General features: G+C 36.1%; 1 protein-coding gene across 1 annotated transcript; it reads left to right on the top strand.

The window, feature by feature from the left end:
- Positions 1 to 6,832: 6,832 nt before the first annotated feature.
- On the top strand, positions 6,833 to 7,765 carry LOC123949067 (olfactory receptor 4C46-like). Its single transcript, XM_046016363.1, has one exon. The coding sequence runs from the start codon at positions 6,833 to 6,835 to the stop codon at positions 7,763 to 7,765; it is 933 nt and encodes a 310-aa protein (XP_045872319.1).
- Positions 7,766 to 16,766: the final 9,001 nt, after the last annotated feature.

Here is a 16,766-nt window from a genome sequence, read left to right as displayed (position 1 = left end):
GTGTGGAGTCTACCTGAACAAAGTAAATAAATAAAACAGTATCTTAAAGAGATATCTACACATCCACATTTATGCTAACATTATTTACAATAGCCAAGCTATGGGGAAAAATATAAATGTCCTTCAATAGATGAATGGAGAATATAAATAATATTCAGGCATTAAAAAGAAGGAAATCCCGCCATTTACAAAGACATAGTAAATCTGGAAAGCATTGTACTAAGTAAAATAAGGCAGAAAAAGAAAGGAGATGGAGAGAAATGAGTTGGGAGAAACTGGAGGGGAGATGAACTGTGAGAAACTGTGCACTCTAAGAAACAAACTGAGCATTTTGGAGGGGAGTAGGGTGAGAGATTGGGTGAGCCTGGTGGTGGGTATTATGGAGGGCACATACTGCATGGAGCACTGGGGGTGGTGCATAAACAATGAATTCTGGAACACTGAAAAGAAATTAAAAATAAATTAAAAATGGAAAAAAAAGAGACAAATACTATGATACCACTTGTATATAAAATCTCAGAGGAATAAAGAGAACAGTTAGAGAACTTATTCTAGGGACACCTGGGTGGCTCAGTAGGTTAAAGCCTCAGCTTTTAGCTCAGGTCATGATCCCAGGTCCTGGGATTGAGCCCACATCGGGCTCTCTGTTCTCTTTCTATTCAACAGGGATCCTGCTTCCTCCTCTCTCTCTGCCTGCCTCTCTGCCTCCTTGTGATCTCTGTTTGTCCTATAAATAAAATCTTAAAAAAAAAGAGAGAGAACTTATTCTAGCTAAACTATGTGTATATGTGTATATATAATCTCCCATAAACAACACTGTGTGGTATTGCTATAAGGATAAATGTATAGATCATTGAAAAAATAGAATATCCATAAATAGACCTAAATGTGAGTTTTTTAAACAAAAATGTCAAGATAATACAATGGGAGAAACAATACACATTTTTTCAACTATGTTGGGTCAATTGGAAACCCATATGAGAAAAAAAAATGAACATGGACTACTACCTCACACCATACACAAAAATTAACTCAAAATGAAGCAGAGACATCAATTTTAAAGATAAACCTATAAAAATACTAGAAAGATTATTTTTATTAAATATTGCACAATAAGCCAAAACTACAAGAAAAACTGAAAATTGAAACTTGTTAGTATTTTAAGTCTTTTGTTCATTGGATGTCATAAAAAAGGCAATTCATAGACTAGGAAAAAACTGCAGCATACACACTTATGTATAAACATTTTATATTATATGCAATTGTGTATTTAAAATATATATAAATATATGGTTTATATTTATTTATTTGTTTGTTATTATTTATTTTTTAATGTGTAAAATGTCTATATGACAAAAATACCTATATCTAGAATATATAAAGAACACTTACAGTTAAGTAATAAGATACCCAGAACTACTATTTTTATACTCTATGAAGGACTTGAAAAGAAATTCTCAAAGTAAGGTATAAATGCTGGATCATAGGGTAGTTCTATTTTTAACTTTTTGAGGAAACCGTAATGTTTTCTAGAGTGGCTGCAAACTTTGCATTCCCACCAACAGTGCAATTGTGTTCCCTTTCCTCCAATCCTCACCAATATCTGTTGTTTCTTCCATTGTTGATTTTAGCTATTCTGGCAAGTATGAAGTGATACCTCACTGTAGTTTTGATTTGTATTTTCCTGACGATCAGTGATGTTGAGCATCTTTTCATGTGTCTGTCAGCCATCTATATATCTACTTTGGAAATATGTGTATTCAAGTCTTCTGCCCCTTTTTAATTGGATCATTTGTTTGTTGGCTGTTGAGTTTGATAATAATATACACATATTGGATGTTACCCAACAATCCAGAAATTGCACTCATAGGTATCTGCTCAAAGAATAGAAAAATGCTAATTCGAAGTAATACATGCATCCCTGATTATAGCAGCATTATTTACAATAGCTAAATTATGGAAACAGCCCAAATATCTATCAAGTGATGAATGGATAAAGATAGGTGATGAAAAAAAAAAAAGGAAAGAAATAAAAGGTGATGATATGTGATGGCATATTATTTAGCCTTCAAAAAGAATGAAGTCTTGCCATTTGCAATAACATGGTTGTTATTGCAGCTAGAGAGTATTATGCTAAGTGAAACAAGTAAGCCAGAGAAAGACAAATACCATATGATTTCATTCATATTTGGATTTAAGAAATAAAGCAAACCACTATGAGGTGGGGAGTGGAGAGAGAGATAGAGAGGCAAAGCAAGAAACAGACTCTTAACTCTAGAGAACAAAGTAATGGTTACTATAAGGGGGTGGGTAGGGGATGAGTTAAATAACTGGTGGAGATTAAGGAGAGAACTTGTGATGAGCACTAGGCATTGTATCAAATTGTTGAATCACTATATTGTACAAATGAAAATAATATTAGCCTGTATGGAAACTAATGGGAATTCAAATGAAGACATTTATATATAATATATATTATATATCCAATAATAATATTAAAAAATGTCCAACATTACTAGTCATCAAGGAAAGCAAATTAAAACCATAATACTATATTACCACATAACTCCTTGGATGCCTAAAAGAAAAATGAATAACAATATCAAGTGACAAGTATGTGTAACAATTCTTCTGGTTAACTTCCTGCTTGTTTTGATGTCTTGCCACAATTTTAATGTTACCTAGTATTTCTTACTGACCAGATCATGAATTCCAGAGATTATTAATTGGAATCCTATTAGAGTTTCTATTTACTTTCCTAGCTTTCTAGTGAATGTGTAAAATAGTTTTTGGAGTCAAGAATTTTAATGGCTACCTTTCCATTTTTTTTTTTATTTTAATTACTTAATTTGTTTATTTATTTATATTTTTTTAAAGATTGGAAACTACAAGCCAGGGAGAGATTCTTTTTTTTTTTTTTCCATTTTATTTTTTCAGCGTAACAGTATTCATTTTTTTTGCACAACACCCAGTGCTCCATGCAAAACGTGCCGTCCCCATTACCCACCACCTGTTCCCCCAACCTCCCACCCCTGACCCTTCAAAAACCCTCAGGTTGTTTTTCAGAGTCCATAGTCTCTTATGGTTCACCTCCCCTTCCAAATTTTCTTTTTTTTAATAAACATATAATGTATTTTTATCCCCAGGGGTACAGGTCTGTGAATCGCCAGGTTTACACACTTCACAGCACTCATGATAGCACATACCCTCCCCAATGTCCAGAGCCCCCTCCCCCCTCCCAATCCCACCTCCCCCCAGCAACCCCCAGTTTGTTTTGTGAGATTAAAAGTCATTTATGTTTTGTCTCCCTCCCAATCCCATCTTGTTTCATTTATTCTTCTCCTATCCCCCTAACCCCCCATGTAGCAACATGGGGCGTACCTTTCCATTTTTTATGCCCTCACTGCTCAAACTCAGATGCAGTCAATAGCAGGTATCCAGAAAAGTTTTAATATTGTTAAGGAAGCAGTTCTCTCTGGATCTGGAGTCAACAGGTTAAGTATATCACAGTCCCCACAATGAAATTATGCCATTTTCCAATTTACATGACATTTAGCTTTCTAAGAAAACAAAGTTCATGGGACATCTGTGTGGCTCAGTCAGTTGAGTTTCTGCCTTTGGCTCAGGTCATAATCCCAGGGTCCTGGGATTGAACACAGCCTTATGCTCTCTGGTGAGCACTGTCTGTCTTCTGCTTTTTCCTTTCCTGCTCTCCCTGCTTGTGCACTCTGTCAAGTAAATAAATAAAATATTTACTTGCACTCTGTCAAGTAAATAAATAAAGAAAGAAATAAAGTATTTCAGAAAAGGAAAGATGAGGAACCAAATTCCCCAAAGAGAAATTTTGATTGGGTTCCAAGTACAGGGAATGTAGTTTCCTATTTGAAATTGCATGTTTCTCAAACACGTCTCTTCAGCACACCTGTTTTTAAGAAAAGGCCTTTCCATCAGAAGAGATAATTAATTCCAGATGGAGAAAGCAATAGCTATAAGCCAAGGTCCTTGACAAATCTCAGTTTTTCTGAGAAGAATTTTGAGGCTTTAGGCTAGGAGGAAAGTTTTAGACTAATAGAAACTACTTTCTCAAGAACTGTTGATTGGTTATCAAATTACCTAAATAGTCCATGCCTGAGTGTGTCATATCTTTCATATTGAAAGTTCCCTATCCAAGAAGACATCAGTTTGAAGATGGAATTATTTCTGAAAAACTTTAAATATCATTAAGATCACCTAAGTCTATAAGGTAAGTTTTTCATTAGTGTTGAATCATCTTAAAGATTTGTCCTTTTTATATGTAGTAATCCTTATGTTTCAAAACTTGTCAAATGTAACAATATTTTATCTTCACACTAATTATCCAATAGATACTTGGCAAATGTCATTAACCTAACTTGGCAAATGTAGCTTTGAGGCTCATAAAGATTATACAATTTGTAGGACCCAGCTCTCTGAGACCAGGTGCTTTTCTTGTTGCCATGAGACACCTTCTTTCCCCTTTCAAGACTAATCATAAGTATGAAAATCAAATGTAAATACACCACACACACACACACACACACAGAAAATACAAAAATATGGAGTAATAAATGTCATAAATCACAGTCATTTAGTCCACGCAAGACCAGGAAGACTCTTTCCTGAGGTTAACTGTTATGGATAATGTGAGTCTCTGTGGCTTCTTGAGAAGTAAACTTGGAGATGAACCTTTGTGAGCTGATTGCATGGTTAAAGTTTTATGCATACGTCACTCAAAATACCAATTATTCAAACCTCCTAGTTGCATACACAGTCACAAAAATAAGTGAAAGTTCTTATGTGACCCCCTTAGTGTGGTGGACATTTGTATATGTTTCCTCAATCAATTCTTGTAACACCTAGGATACAGATATGATTATTTTCACTTCATAGATGAAGAAATAAGGATGTACATTGTCTAGAAATATACCCTGAATAAAGGAAGTTGCAAGTGTAAAAGGCAATGTTCTATTCTAGTCTTTCTAAAGTTCAAACCAATACAGTACACTTAACCACTCTGGTAGTCATTTTCAATGTTGTGCAGAAAAATCTGGGGACCTATGTTTGTAAGGGGATTGAGAAGGGAGCCAATGGGGCTGCATAAGAGGCCAACGTAAGAGTGCTCCTCAATGAAATCAGTGCCACATTTTTTATTAATATTTAGGGATTCCAATGTGTATATGTGTGTGTTTTGATGAAACTGCTTCATATATACTTGCCTCCAAAATGGCATGAAAGTCATTATAATTATTATGGTCTTGTGAAGAGATTACTACTTCAGGATTGTTTACTAGAACATGACAAGGTAGGGTAAGGATTAAAAATTTGGAGCAAAAAAAAAAAAGTAGCAAGTATAATTTGATCTAACCTTGGCTCTACTCTTTACTCTCTGCTGGATCTGGCCAGGATCCTTAATTCTTCCCTATGTTTGCATCTTCTACTGTGTAAAAGAAGTATAAAAATAGTGGTAATCATCTTACAGGTTTGTAGTGAGGATTAAAGAACTACATTTCTGTAAAAATAGAGCCTGGTAAGTGTCTAGTAAGTTTTAGTTGATATTGTATTTATTATTATTATTTCCATCAGTTCTGCAATTGTCTCTTCATTTGCGAAATTGGTGCTGTAATACTAAGCATCCAGGTTACTACCATGCCATCCATGCACATAGCAATCAATTATTAAAAGTATATATCTATTAGCTAGTATATTGTTCCTGGAGGGTTTTTTTATTTAAACTTTTTACCTAACATATAGTATATCATAAGTTTTAGAGGTAGTGTTTAATAATTCAACAGTTGCATATAACATACAGTGCTCATCACATCACTTGCCCTTCTAAATGCCCATCACCCAGCTACCCCATCCCCTACAATCTCCCCTTCACCAACCCTCAGCTTGTTTCCAAGAGTTAAAAGTTCTGGGACGCCTGGGTGGCTCAGTGGGTTAAGCCTCTGCCTTCGGCTCAGGTCATGATCTCAGGGTCCTTGGATTGAGTCCCTCATCAGGCACTCCACTGAGCAGGGAGTCTGCTTCCCCCTCTCTCTTTCTGCCTGCCTCTCTGCCTACTTGTGATCTCTCTCCCTGTCAAATAAATAAATAAAATCTTAAAAAAAAAAAAAAAAGACTCTCATGGTTTTGCCTCCCTCTATGATTTCTTCCCATTTAGTTTTCCTGGCCTTCACTTATTATCTGATGCACTATTTTTTGTATTCCACATGTGAGTGAACTGCATGATTATTGTCTTCCTCTGATTGACTCATTTCAATGTCATTTCAAGCCTATACCCTCCAGTTCCTTGATTTTTACACGATTACAACCAATTTTTATAGTAGCTCCTGTAGCCTTTTATTACATTCCCATAAGAAATATCCTATTACAGTTTTTGTCAACCCTTTAAATAGTCTGATAATGGGCTTTCTGTCTCTGGCTTACATCCCCTTACTGGAGCTCAGCTGAATTTATCCAAGACACACAATGATCACTACCAGAGTTTTATCCACGTGGCACCCTTCCTCCAACACCTGCTCATCCTTCCACTCATATTCTCAATTCTAAGGGTAAAGGAAAAATTCCTGGCTTTGTATTTATAGCCTTGACTACATCAACATAGCCTCTTGGTTATCTCAGATGATGAAGTGTGCACAGATGATCTTCAAGAACTTGAACTTACTTTATATGTCAAGAAACAGCATGAGAATTCATGACTCAATAGAATTTAGGCATTTATTATTTACTAGGTAATAAGCTTAAAATAGTCAAGGTTACATTAATCAAAAATGATTTATTTTTCAGGTAACATAATTAATCATAAAATGAAATGATGGAGAATAGGAACAACGTGACAGAGTTTGTCCTACTGGGGCTCACAGAGAATCCAAAGATGCAGAAAGTCATATTTGCTGTGTTTTTGGTCATCTACATCATCTCTGTGGTAGGAAATGTGCTCACCGTGATCACTATCACAGCTAGCCCATTACTAGGGTCCCCGATGTACTTTTTCCTGGCCTATCTCTCCTTCATTGATGCCTGCTATTCTTCTGTCAATACCCCTACACTGATCATAGAATCACTCCGTGAAAAGAAGACAATCCCATTCAATGCATGTATTATCCAAATATTTGGGGAGCATTTCTTTGGAGGTGCTGATGTTATCCTGCTTACTGTGATGGCCTATGACCGCTATGTGGCCATCTGCAAGCCATTGCACTACATGACCATCATGAATCGGCAGGTGTGCAGCCTTCTAATGGGAGTGGTATGGGTGGGAGGCTTCCTACATGCAACCATACAAATCCTCTTTATCATCCCATTACCCTTCTGTGGCCCTAATATCATAGACCATTTTATATGTGATCTGAACCCTTTGCTCAATCTTGCCTGCACTGATACCCACACTCTAGGGTTCTTTGTTGCTGCCAACAGTGGTTTCATCTGTGTCTTAAACTTCCTCCTCTTGATGGTTTCCTATGTGGTCATTCTGCGTTCCCTAAAGAACCACAGCTTGGAGGCAAGGCACAAAGCCCTCTCCACCTGTGTCTCCCACATCACAGTGGTTGTCCTATTCTTTGTGCCCTGCATATTTGTGTACATGAGACCTGCAGCGACTTTATCTATTGATAAAGCAGTTTCTGTGTTCTATACTACAATAACACCCATGTTAAATCCTTTAATCTATACCTTGAGAAATGATCAGATGAAAAATGCCATTAGGAAGTTGTGTAGTAAGAAAGTTATTTCAGATGCCAAATAATGTGCCTGGAGATTACATTGATTTGACTCAACCAAAGTCAAAAGGACATTTTGGATGGTTTCGGCAAAGAACACCTATGAATTGAAGAAAAAAAAATGAATGATATGAATCATAGACTTTGTATTGAAAAGAGCAAAATGGGTGCAAGAAAAGGAAAAATAACCCTAATCCAGGATTACTCTTTGAATATTTGGACAATTCTACCAAGTTGGGGCTTAGTTTTACTAGCTTCACTCATGTATATGGATTCATATGCTTTCATCCTAATTTAATAATTAAAAATATATTGGTATTAAGCAGCAATCTCTATAGCAATTCAAAGAGGGTGGCATTATCCCCATCTTATAGGAGAGGAAGCAGAAAGGGGAAAGTCTCAAAATAAGAACACTGAAGAGTCAGTAATCAGAATCTACCTGATTTCTCAGGCCATGCTCTTTAATGCTATGATGCAATGCAAGACAATGATGATAGAAAAATGATTGTAATTGTTACCATATATTGAACTGCGGACTGTGCTTCATACCACATATTATATGTAATATATATTATAATATATACATATTATAATGTTATATATAACATGCATATACATGTTATATACATATATTATATATCATAGTGATATATAGTTATATAAAATTATGTATTATATTTATATTAATTTGTGACTAGAAAGAAATTCTAGGGACGTTCCATTAACAACTCTGCTTAATTTTATTTATCATAGTTGATGATAATACATTACTGTAATATTGTGCTTTGTAACTACTTTAGGAATAATAATATTATACCATGTTTCCAAATTTCCTGTAGACCTCAGAATCATTTGGTATTGTTCATATCACCCATATTATGCTGATAAGCCATTTAAAAATGTGATGCTCAAATAAATATTTTTAAGTATCATACAGGAATTTCTAGATTTTATGTAAAGTTTTGCTCCTTAAAGTTCTTTCCTGCTAACAAAGAATAGTTTCTACAAGTAGAACAATGTCTAGTCCATGATAAATGTGGAAAGAAAAATAAAAGTATAAAGGAAGGTAAAAAAAAATACTAGGATGCATTGAATTATTTTCTCATTTTTATCTGATTCAGACTTTGAGCTTCTAACTAGATCCCTTCAAGAAACCCCAATTTGTTTTAACTCCTGCTTAAGATGTGTGATGAGAAAGAAATTGAAACTCAGATTCTCACTGAAAAAGCCAATAGCTTAACTTGCTACTCTTGCTGCTCTCAGTAAGATTTCATCATATGATTGGAAACTGTTCATGCTATTTTTCTCTTTTAATTAGTTTAATTTTGGTAACATTTAATTATGAATAGATATTTTTAAAAATATACGGTTCCATCTATACAGAAAACATCTATACAGAACATCTATACAGAAAACAACTTTAGGATAAATTTATTCCATTTATTCCTTCTGTTCCTCAGCAGAAGGAATATTAACATAAATTTGTTTAGCCAAAGAATATATCAGACACACTGATGGTGGTGTCTCAATGGTAAATAGAAAGGAACGTGGGTCTTGCCTTCAGAGAGCTTCAGCTCACCTGAGAGACACCCAGCAGGGGCAGAAAATGACAACACCATATTATAAATGGTAAGGTAGTGGCAGCAAAAGGGTGCTATGAAAGCATGTTGTGAGGAACACAAAAGAAAGGTCTAGGGGTTCAGGAATGGTTCTAATATGAAATGGCATACAGAAATGGAACCTGAAACATGAAATCCTGTCCATGGTTTGAATATGTACACATCATTTGGTGTAGGAGCATTCCTAAGAGAGAGATCACATAACCAAGGCCAGGGGTGAAAATCAGCTTGTAGGAAATCTGGTGAATTCAGTGTGGTTATGGTAGTTAATTCATATATTCAGTCAACAATTACTTAATGAACTCTTACCATGTGCCAGACAGTGTGCTAGACAATGAGTTTATAAAGGATAAATAGCAGGGTATGACCCTAGAGAGAAAGGAACAATGAAGATGGAGAAGATCTCATAATCCTGTTAAAGCTTAGTGTTAAATAAGTGTTTGCTTCCTCAAAAAGTTAAGAACAGACCTACCGTATGACCCAGCAATTGCACTACTAGGTATTTACCCCAAAGAAACAGATGTAGTGAAAAGAAGGGGCCCATGCACCCCAATGTTCATAGCAGCAACGTCCACAATAGCCAGATTTGGAAGGAGCTGGGATGCCTTTCAACAGATGAATGAATGGAGAAAGAAGATGTGGTTCATATATGTAGTGGAATATTACTCAGCCATCAATAAGGATAAAAAGCTACCTTTTGCATAGACATGGATGGAACTGGAGGTTATTATGTTAAGTGAAATAAGTCAATAAGAGAAAGACAGTCGTTATATGGTTTCACTCATATGTGGAATATAAGGAATACCACAGAGGTAAGGGAGAGACAACCAGAAAAGAATAAATCAGAGAGAAAGATAAATCACAAGAGACCCTTGACTATGGGAAACAAACTGAGGTTGTGGAGGGAGAAGGGTAGATAGAGGGATGGTGTAACAAGGTGATAGGTATTAAGGAGGGCATATGTTGAGATGAGCACTGTGTGTGATACTGAACTAATGAATTATGGAAACACATATGATAACCAAATGAATTTAAATGAAACCAGAAAAAAAAATGTCCCTTTCAAGGTGAAGGGTATCTTGGTCTATCTATCCCCTCCAACATCAAAAGATATACAATACCCAGTAAGACTCTTTGGACTGGGATGGCAAAAGATTTTTCGGGGTGTTTTACTCTGGCTTATTTACCAAGTGACTCAAAAAGCTGCTGGTTTCCATGGAGCTCAGAAAAAAGAAGAGGCCCTGTCACATGTCCAGGCTGTGGTGCAAGCTTCTATTCCACATAGGTGTTATGATTCAGCATATCCAATGGTGCTTAATGTGTCGATGGAAGAATGGTTTGGCAGCACTTAGTGTTTTTGTCACATGGTGTATTATTATTATTTTGGGGGTAGAATGTAGTGATTCATTGGTTGCTTATAACACCTACTGCTCATTATATCAAGTGCCCTCCTTAATACCCATCATCCAATTATCCCATCTTGCCACCCACTTCTCCTCCACCAACCCTCAGTTTTTTTTTTCTTATGGTTTAAGTTTTGTCTCCCTCTATGTTTTTATCCTATGTTATTTATTCTTTCAAAATAAATATTTTTTAAGGTTACCAAGTGGGCATTTTTACTTAAATTCGGTTAGCTAGCTTATAGTACAACATTAGTTTTTATGTTGATGTTGAAAGCTTTGGGAGTCCTCCATATATGAACTGCAGTGCAGACTCTCAGAATATTGGAGCAAAATCCTGCCATCCTCTATGGATAATTATTCTTCTTTTGAGAAATGGCTCTTGGCCTGCTACTGGGCTTTGGTAGACACCAAGTGTTTAGCCATAGGCCACCAAGTTTCCATGAAACCTGAATTTCTCATCATGAACTTGGTGTTTTCAGACCCACAGAGCCATACAGTGTGAAGCAGCGCTCCATTATGTAATAGAATAATCTCCTGTTATATGTGGTTTTGTTTTCCATGGACACAGTGACCTGAAGTTGAGAAACAGATGATCGTTCTTCTGACATATCATCAGAAAATAAGTAGTAGCCTAATCCTACATCACAATGCCTGTGTCATTCACCTCACTTCATCTCATCACAATGGTATTTTTTCACCTCACATCATCACAAGAAGGATGACTATAGTGCAAACAGGTATTTTGAGAGAGAGAGATACCACATCCAATAAACCTGTGTTACAGCTATTGATTAACTTTTTCTATTTATTATTATTGTTGTTAATATTTTACGGTGCCTAATTTATAAAGTATGTTTTATCTGAGGTATGCAAGTATAGAAAAAATAGTATATATAATACTATCCATAATTTCAGGCATCCACTTAGGGTCTTGAAACATATATCTTCTCCTACATAAAGAAGGACAACTTTATAGGTGATCAACCCAAGCAAGAACTGAAGCAAAATTACATGAAGAAGTGCCCTATTGCTCATGGTCACCACTTTTCCTATGATGCCTTCATTCTCCCAGCATGCACCCAGGTCTTGTGGAGCTTCATTATGATCAAATGACAGAAGAATAAGATTTGGGCCTGGTATACAGAAAATTCTACACTGATATGTGGGTGAAACTCATGAAAGAATAGATACAAAACTACAGTCCCATTCTGGAAAATCCATGAAGTTCAGTGGTGAAGGGAAATTATTTCAATGGGTAGAACTTTAACAAATGCACCTGGTGTTCACATTCTTGGAAGGAGAAAGGGCCAGATGTACTTCATATATTAATTCATGAATTTTGGCCAAAGGAATGGCTGAATAATCAGGGACTTGGAAAAACACAAAAACAAACAAACAAACAAAAAACCCATAAGATTGGAAAATTGGTAACAAGAAAATTTGAGGAAAAGGAATGTTTAGGAATGTTTCCATACCTTAAAAATACACAAAAATATTTATGTCCCTTGTGAATGCTCACCACTGAATGACCAGCAGAGGAAGATTTTAATAATTAAGTGAATAAGATGACTCATTTTGTGCATACAACACAGGCTTATCCCTACCCACTCCTATCATCACCCAATGGGCTCATGAACAAAATGGTCATGGTGACAGGGATGCATGAGCTCTACAGCATAGACTTTCACCCACCAAAACTAACCTGGCCATGTCCACTACTAAGTGCCAAATTTTCCAGTAGCAGAAACAACATGAAGCCCCCAATATGGCAGCATTCCTTGGCATGATCTCCCTGGTTACAGATTGATTACATGGACTGCTTCCATCATGAAAGGACAGTATTTTGTTCTTACTGCCATAGACCCTTTTGATACGGATTTTCCTTCCCAACAGGCAATGCTTCTGATAAAACAACCAGGCACAGACTTAGAGAATTTTTTGTCCACAATCATAGCATTTCACACAGCATTGCTTCTGATCAACAATCTCACTTCACAACAAATGAACTGGTACAATGGGCCTATGCTCATGGAATCACTGATATTACTATATTTCCCACCCTGTTGAAGCAATTGGCCTGATAATGGTAGAAAGACCTTTTGCAGAACTAGTTATAGTATGTGCCAGGTAGCGATACCTCCCAGGTTTAGAGCAAGAGTCTTCAGTTTCCTGGAAGCCTATTTATGCTCTGAATCAGCATTCATGGCAAGTGGCTGTTCCTCCCACAGCCAGGACCTGTAACCAAAGTAGGAAATGTGAGAGGCACCATTCATATTGTCTTTGATGACCTACTAATTTTTGCTTCCTATTCCCATTTAGTTATATTTTCTTGTTTCAAAGTCCTCATTCCAAAAGGGAAAATGATTCCAGAAGGAGACACAAACAAGAGTCTATGGAACAAAGTATTAAGACAGATGCCTGTCCACTCTGGCTAGTTCATGAGTTTGAATCAATAGATAGAGAAATAAGTTATTGTGCTGGTTGGGTGATTGATCCTGGCAACTGAGAGGAAATTGGATTACTACTCCTCAATGGAGATAAGGAAGAGTATATGAAGAATAGAGGAGATCACTTAGGACCACTCTTAGTATCACCATCCTCTGTGATTAAGGTCAATGGAAAACTACAACAACCCAATCCAGGCAGACCTACTAATGACCCAGACCCTTCAATAATGAAGGTCTTTGTTCCTTGCCAGCTGAAGAACCACAACTGGGTTTCATGGCTGCTGAAGTCACACTGAATACAGAATGAATAACAGAAGAAAGTAGTAAAAAATATCAGTGGCAACCATTTGAGTGTTACAAAATAAAAACTGTAATTATTTACTCCTTATGTTATGAATATGACTGCATGTGTGACTATATATAAGACAAATATCTGTTTTCTTCCCTTTCTTATTATTGTATGAAACTGGAGATATATTGACTATCACAGAAGGGTAGCTTTTTTTTTTTATTTTCCATCATAGTATTTAACTTACTATCAAGAGGAAAGTAAAAATTACACAAAAAAATGACCTTCCCTTCTTGTGGAGATTTTAGTGAATTTTCAGTTGTTTGCAGGATAGTTTTATGATGTTAGATGGAATTATGACCTTGTATTGTCTTTATTGGAAATGAAGTATGATTTACAGAAATGTGTATAGGTGCTATGTGGATAATCAATTGACTTCTACTAGTTAATTCTGTGTGTTAACTTGCCTAGACCACAGGGTTCTCAGATACTCTTTGGACTCTTGCTTTGGGTTGTGACTAAGAATTTTGGATGATATTAACTTTTGAATTCATAGGCTGAATAAATTAGATTGCTCCTGTTAAAGTAGCATCCTCATCCAACCAGTTGCAGGCCTGAAAATTATAAAAGACTAAGCTCCCCTGAGTAAGAGAGACTTCTGCCTGAGTGCTTTCAGATGGAACCATTCCTCAACCTCAACAAGCCATGTGCAACCGTGGCTTGCACACCAACACATTAACTCTTCCTGATTCTTCAGAAGGCTCCTGCATATGGACCTGAACTGAGACATCAGCTCTTACTGGTTTGTAGCACTTTCTGGCCTTTTGACCCAAAATGGGACACAGATTATGCAGATCTTCTGACATGCATATAATTAGTACAATGTATTTTATTCCAGGAAATGCTAAATGAAAATGATGACTTTAATTTGGATGGAATAAGCTTCCCTTTTCAGTAGTACCTGTGTATTGAATAGGAACAAACACTGTTGGATCATATTAATAGGAAATTCTCTTAATTCTTTCATTCACTTTATGAATACTTATTGTTAAATATGTACATTTTTTTCTAGATGCTTAAATTCAACAGTGAACAGATAAAATTATTTTCTTTATGTTGCTTCATTCAAATATATGGAATTTAAATTTGACTGTATTTTTCTGTGGATGAAATTATATCTTCATATTATTTTTAATAAGAAGAGTTTCTTTTGAAAGCAGGTCTTTAGCCTATTTTCATTTGCCCTTTTTTTTTTAAATAATTGTCTTTATTTATTTACTTATTTAGAGTGGAGCAAGGGTACAGGCAGAAGGAGAGACAGACACACAGACTCCACAGCAGGACCCATGACCAGCCCAAAGCCTGGCATGTGGCTTGATTCCACAACCCTGAGATCATGATCTGAGTGGAAATCAAGAGTCAGACACTTAAATAGACTGATCCACCCTATGCATTGTGTTTCCAAAGACTGATCTCTGAAATTCACTTATATTTGAGAAAATTCACTTCTGTATGGAATACATGTTGTAAATCTACTCAATGACTTGGCACTTATGCATTTAATTTTGCCACTATATGGAAAATGTATGCCATGAGTAAAGACAAGGATTTTTTTGAAGTGTACATGTTTATATTTATTAACAGATATTTAACATGTAAGAAAGAGCATATGTTTAAAGTGTATATATTTAGTTAATTTTCAAACATGTATACATCTGTGAATCCATCACCACATTAAATTAGTGAAATTATGCATCCACTTTCCTTGTGCCTTTTTATAATCTTTTCATCCTGATGTCACCAATCTATTTTCTTTCACTATAGTTAGTTTATACTTTTTAAATGATTTTTTATTATGTTCAGTTAGCCAGCTTATAGTATATCATTGATTTTTGATGTGATGTTCAATGATCAATTAGTTGCACATAACTAATTAACCCAGTGTTTATTACATATGTGTCCTCCTTAATGCCCATCACCCATTTACCCTCATTCTTTCTGATGGCTGAGTAATATTCCATTGTATATATGAACCACATCTTTATCCATTCATCTCTTGAAGGGCATCTTGTCTTCTTCCACAGTTTGGCTATTGTGGACATTGCTTCTATGAACATAGGGATGCATGTACCTCTTCTTTTCACTACATCTGTATCTTTGGGATAAATTCCTAGTAATGCAATTCCTGGGTCATAGGGTAGCTCTATTTTTAAGGTCTTGAGGAACTTCTACAACGTGGCTGTACCAGCTTGCTTTCCCACCAACAATGTAAGAGCATTCCTTTCTCATTTGTTTCCTGACTTGTTGATTTTTGCCATTATAACTGGTGTAATGCAGTATCTCATTGTGGTTTTGATTTATATTTCCCTGATGGCTAGTGTTGAGCATTTTTTCATGTGTCTGTTAGCCATTTGTATGTCTTCTTTGAAGAAGTGTCTGTTCATGTCGTCTACACATTTCATGACTGGATTATTTGTTTTTTGGGTATTGAATTTGAGAAGTTTCTCATAGATCTAGTCCTTCATTTGATGTGTCATTTGTAAATATCTTCTTCCATTCTGTAGGTTGCTTCTTTTTTTTTTTTAAGATTTTTTTATTTATTTCTTTGACAGAGAGAGAGATCACAAGCAGGCAGAGAGGCAGGCAGAGAGAGAGGAGGAAGCAGGCTCCCTGCCGAGCAGCGAGCCCGACGCGGGGCTCGATCCCAGGACCCCGAGATCATGACCTGAGCCGAAGGCAGTGGCTTAATCCACTGAGCCACCCAGGCACCCCTCTGTAGGTTGCTTCTTAATTTTGTTGACTCTTTCCTTTACTCTGCAATTTTTTTTTTAATATTGATGAAGTCCCAAAAGTTCATTTCTCCTTTTTTTTTTCCCTTGCCTTTATACACATGTCTTGAAACAAGTTGCTCTGGCCAATGTCGAAGAGGTTACTGCCAATGTTCTCTAAGATTTTGATGGTATCCTGTCTCACATTTAGTTCTTTCATCCAATTTGGTTTAATCAGAGAAAGATTTTTCCAGTGTTTAATACATATAAATAAATATGACTTCCCTTCCTGCTTCTCTTTTCTCTTACTGAAATCCAGGTATGGGATACTCAAAACATAGATACAAAGAATTCTATTGAAAAGATTCAGCTATGACTTGGAGCTTCCTTTGGGGAGCTTTATATCTCTGGGGAGATATTGGAAGATAAACAGGAAGGGAGTCTATAAGCTGGCTCCTGGAAAGTGGTATAACACTGGAATACAAAATAGGAACCCTTAGA

This window comes from Meles meles, chromosome 8 (assembly GCF_922984935.1).
Source record: "Meles meles chromosome 8, mMelMel3.1 paternal haplotype, whole genome shotgun sequence".
Classification (NCBI taxonomy): Eukaryota; Metazoa; Chordata; class Mammalia; order Carnivora; family Mustelidae; genus Meles; species Meles meles.
This window is presented reverse-complemented; position numbering and strand designations above follow the sequence as displayed.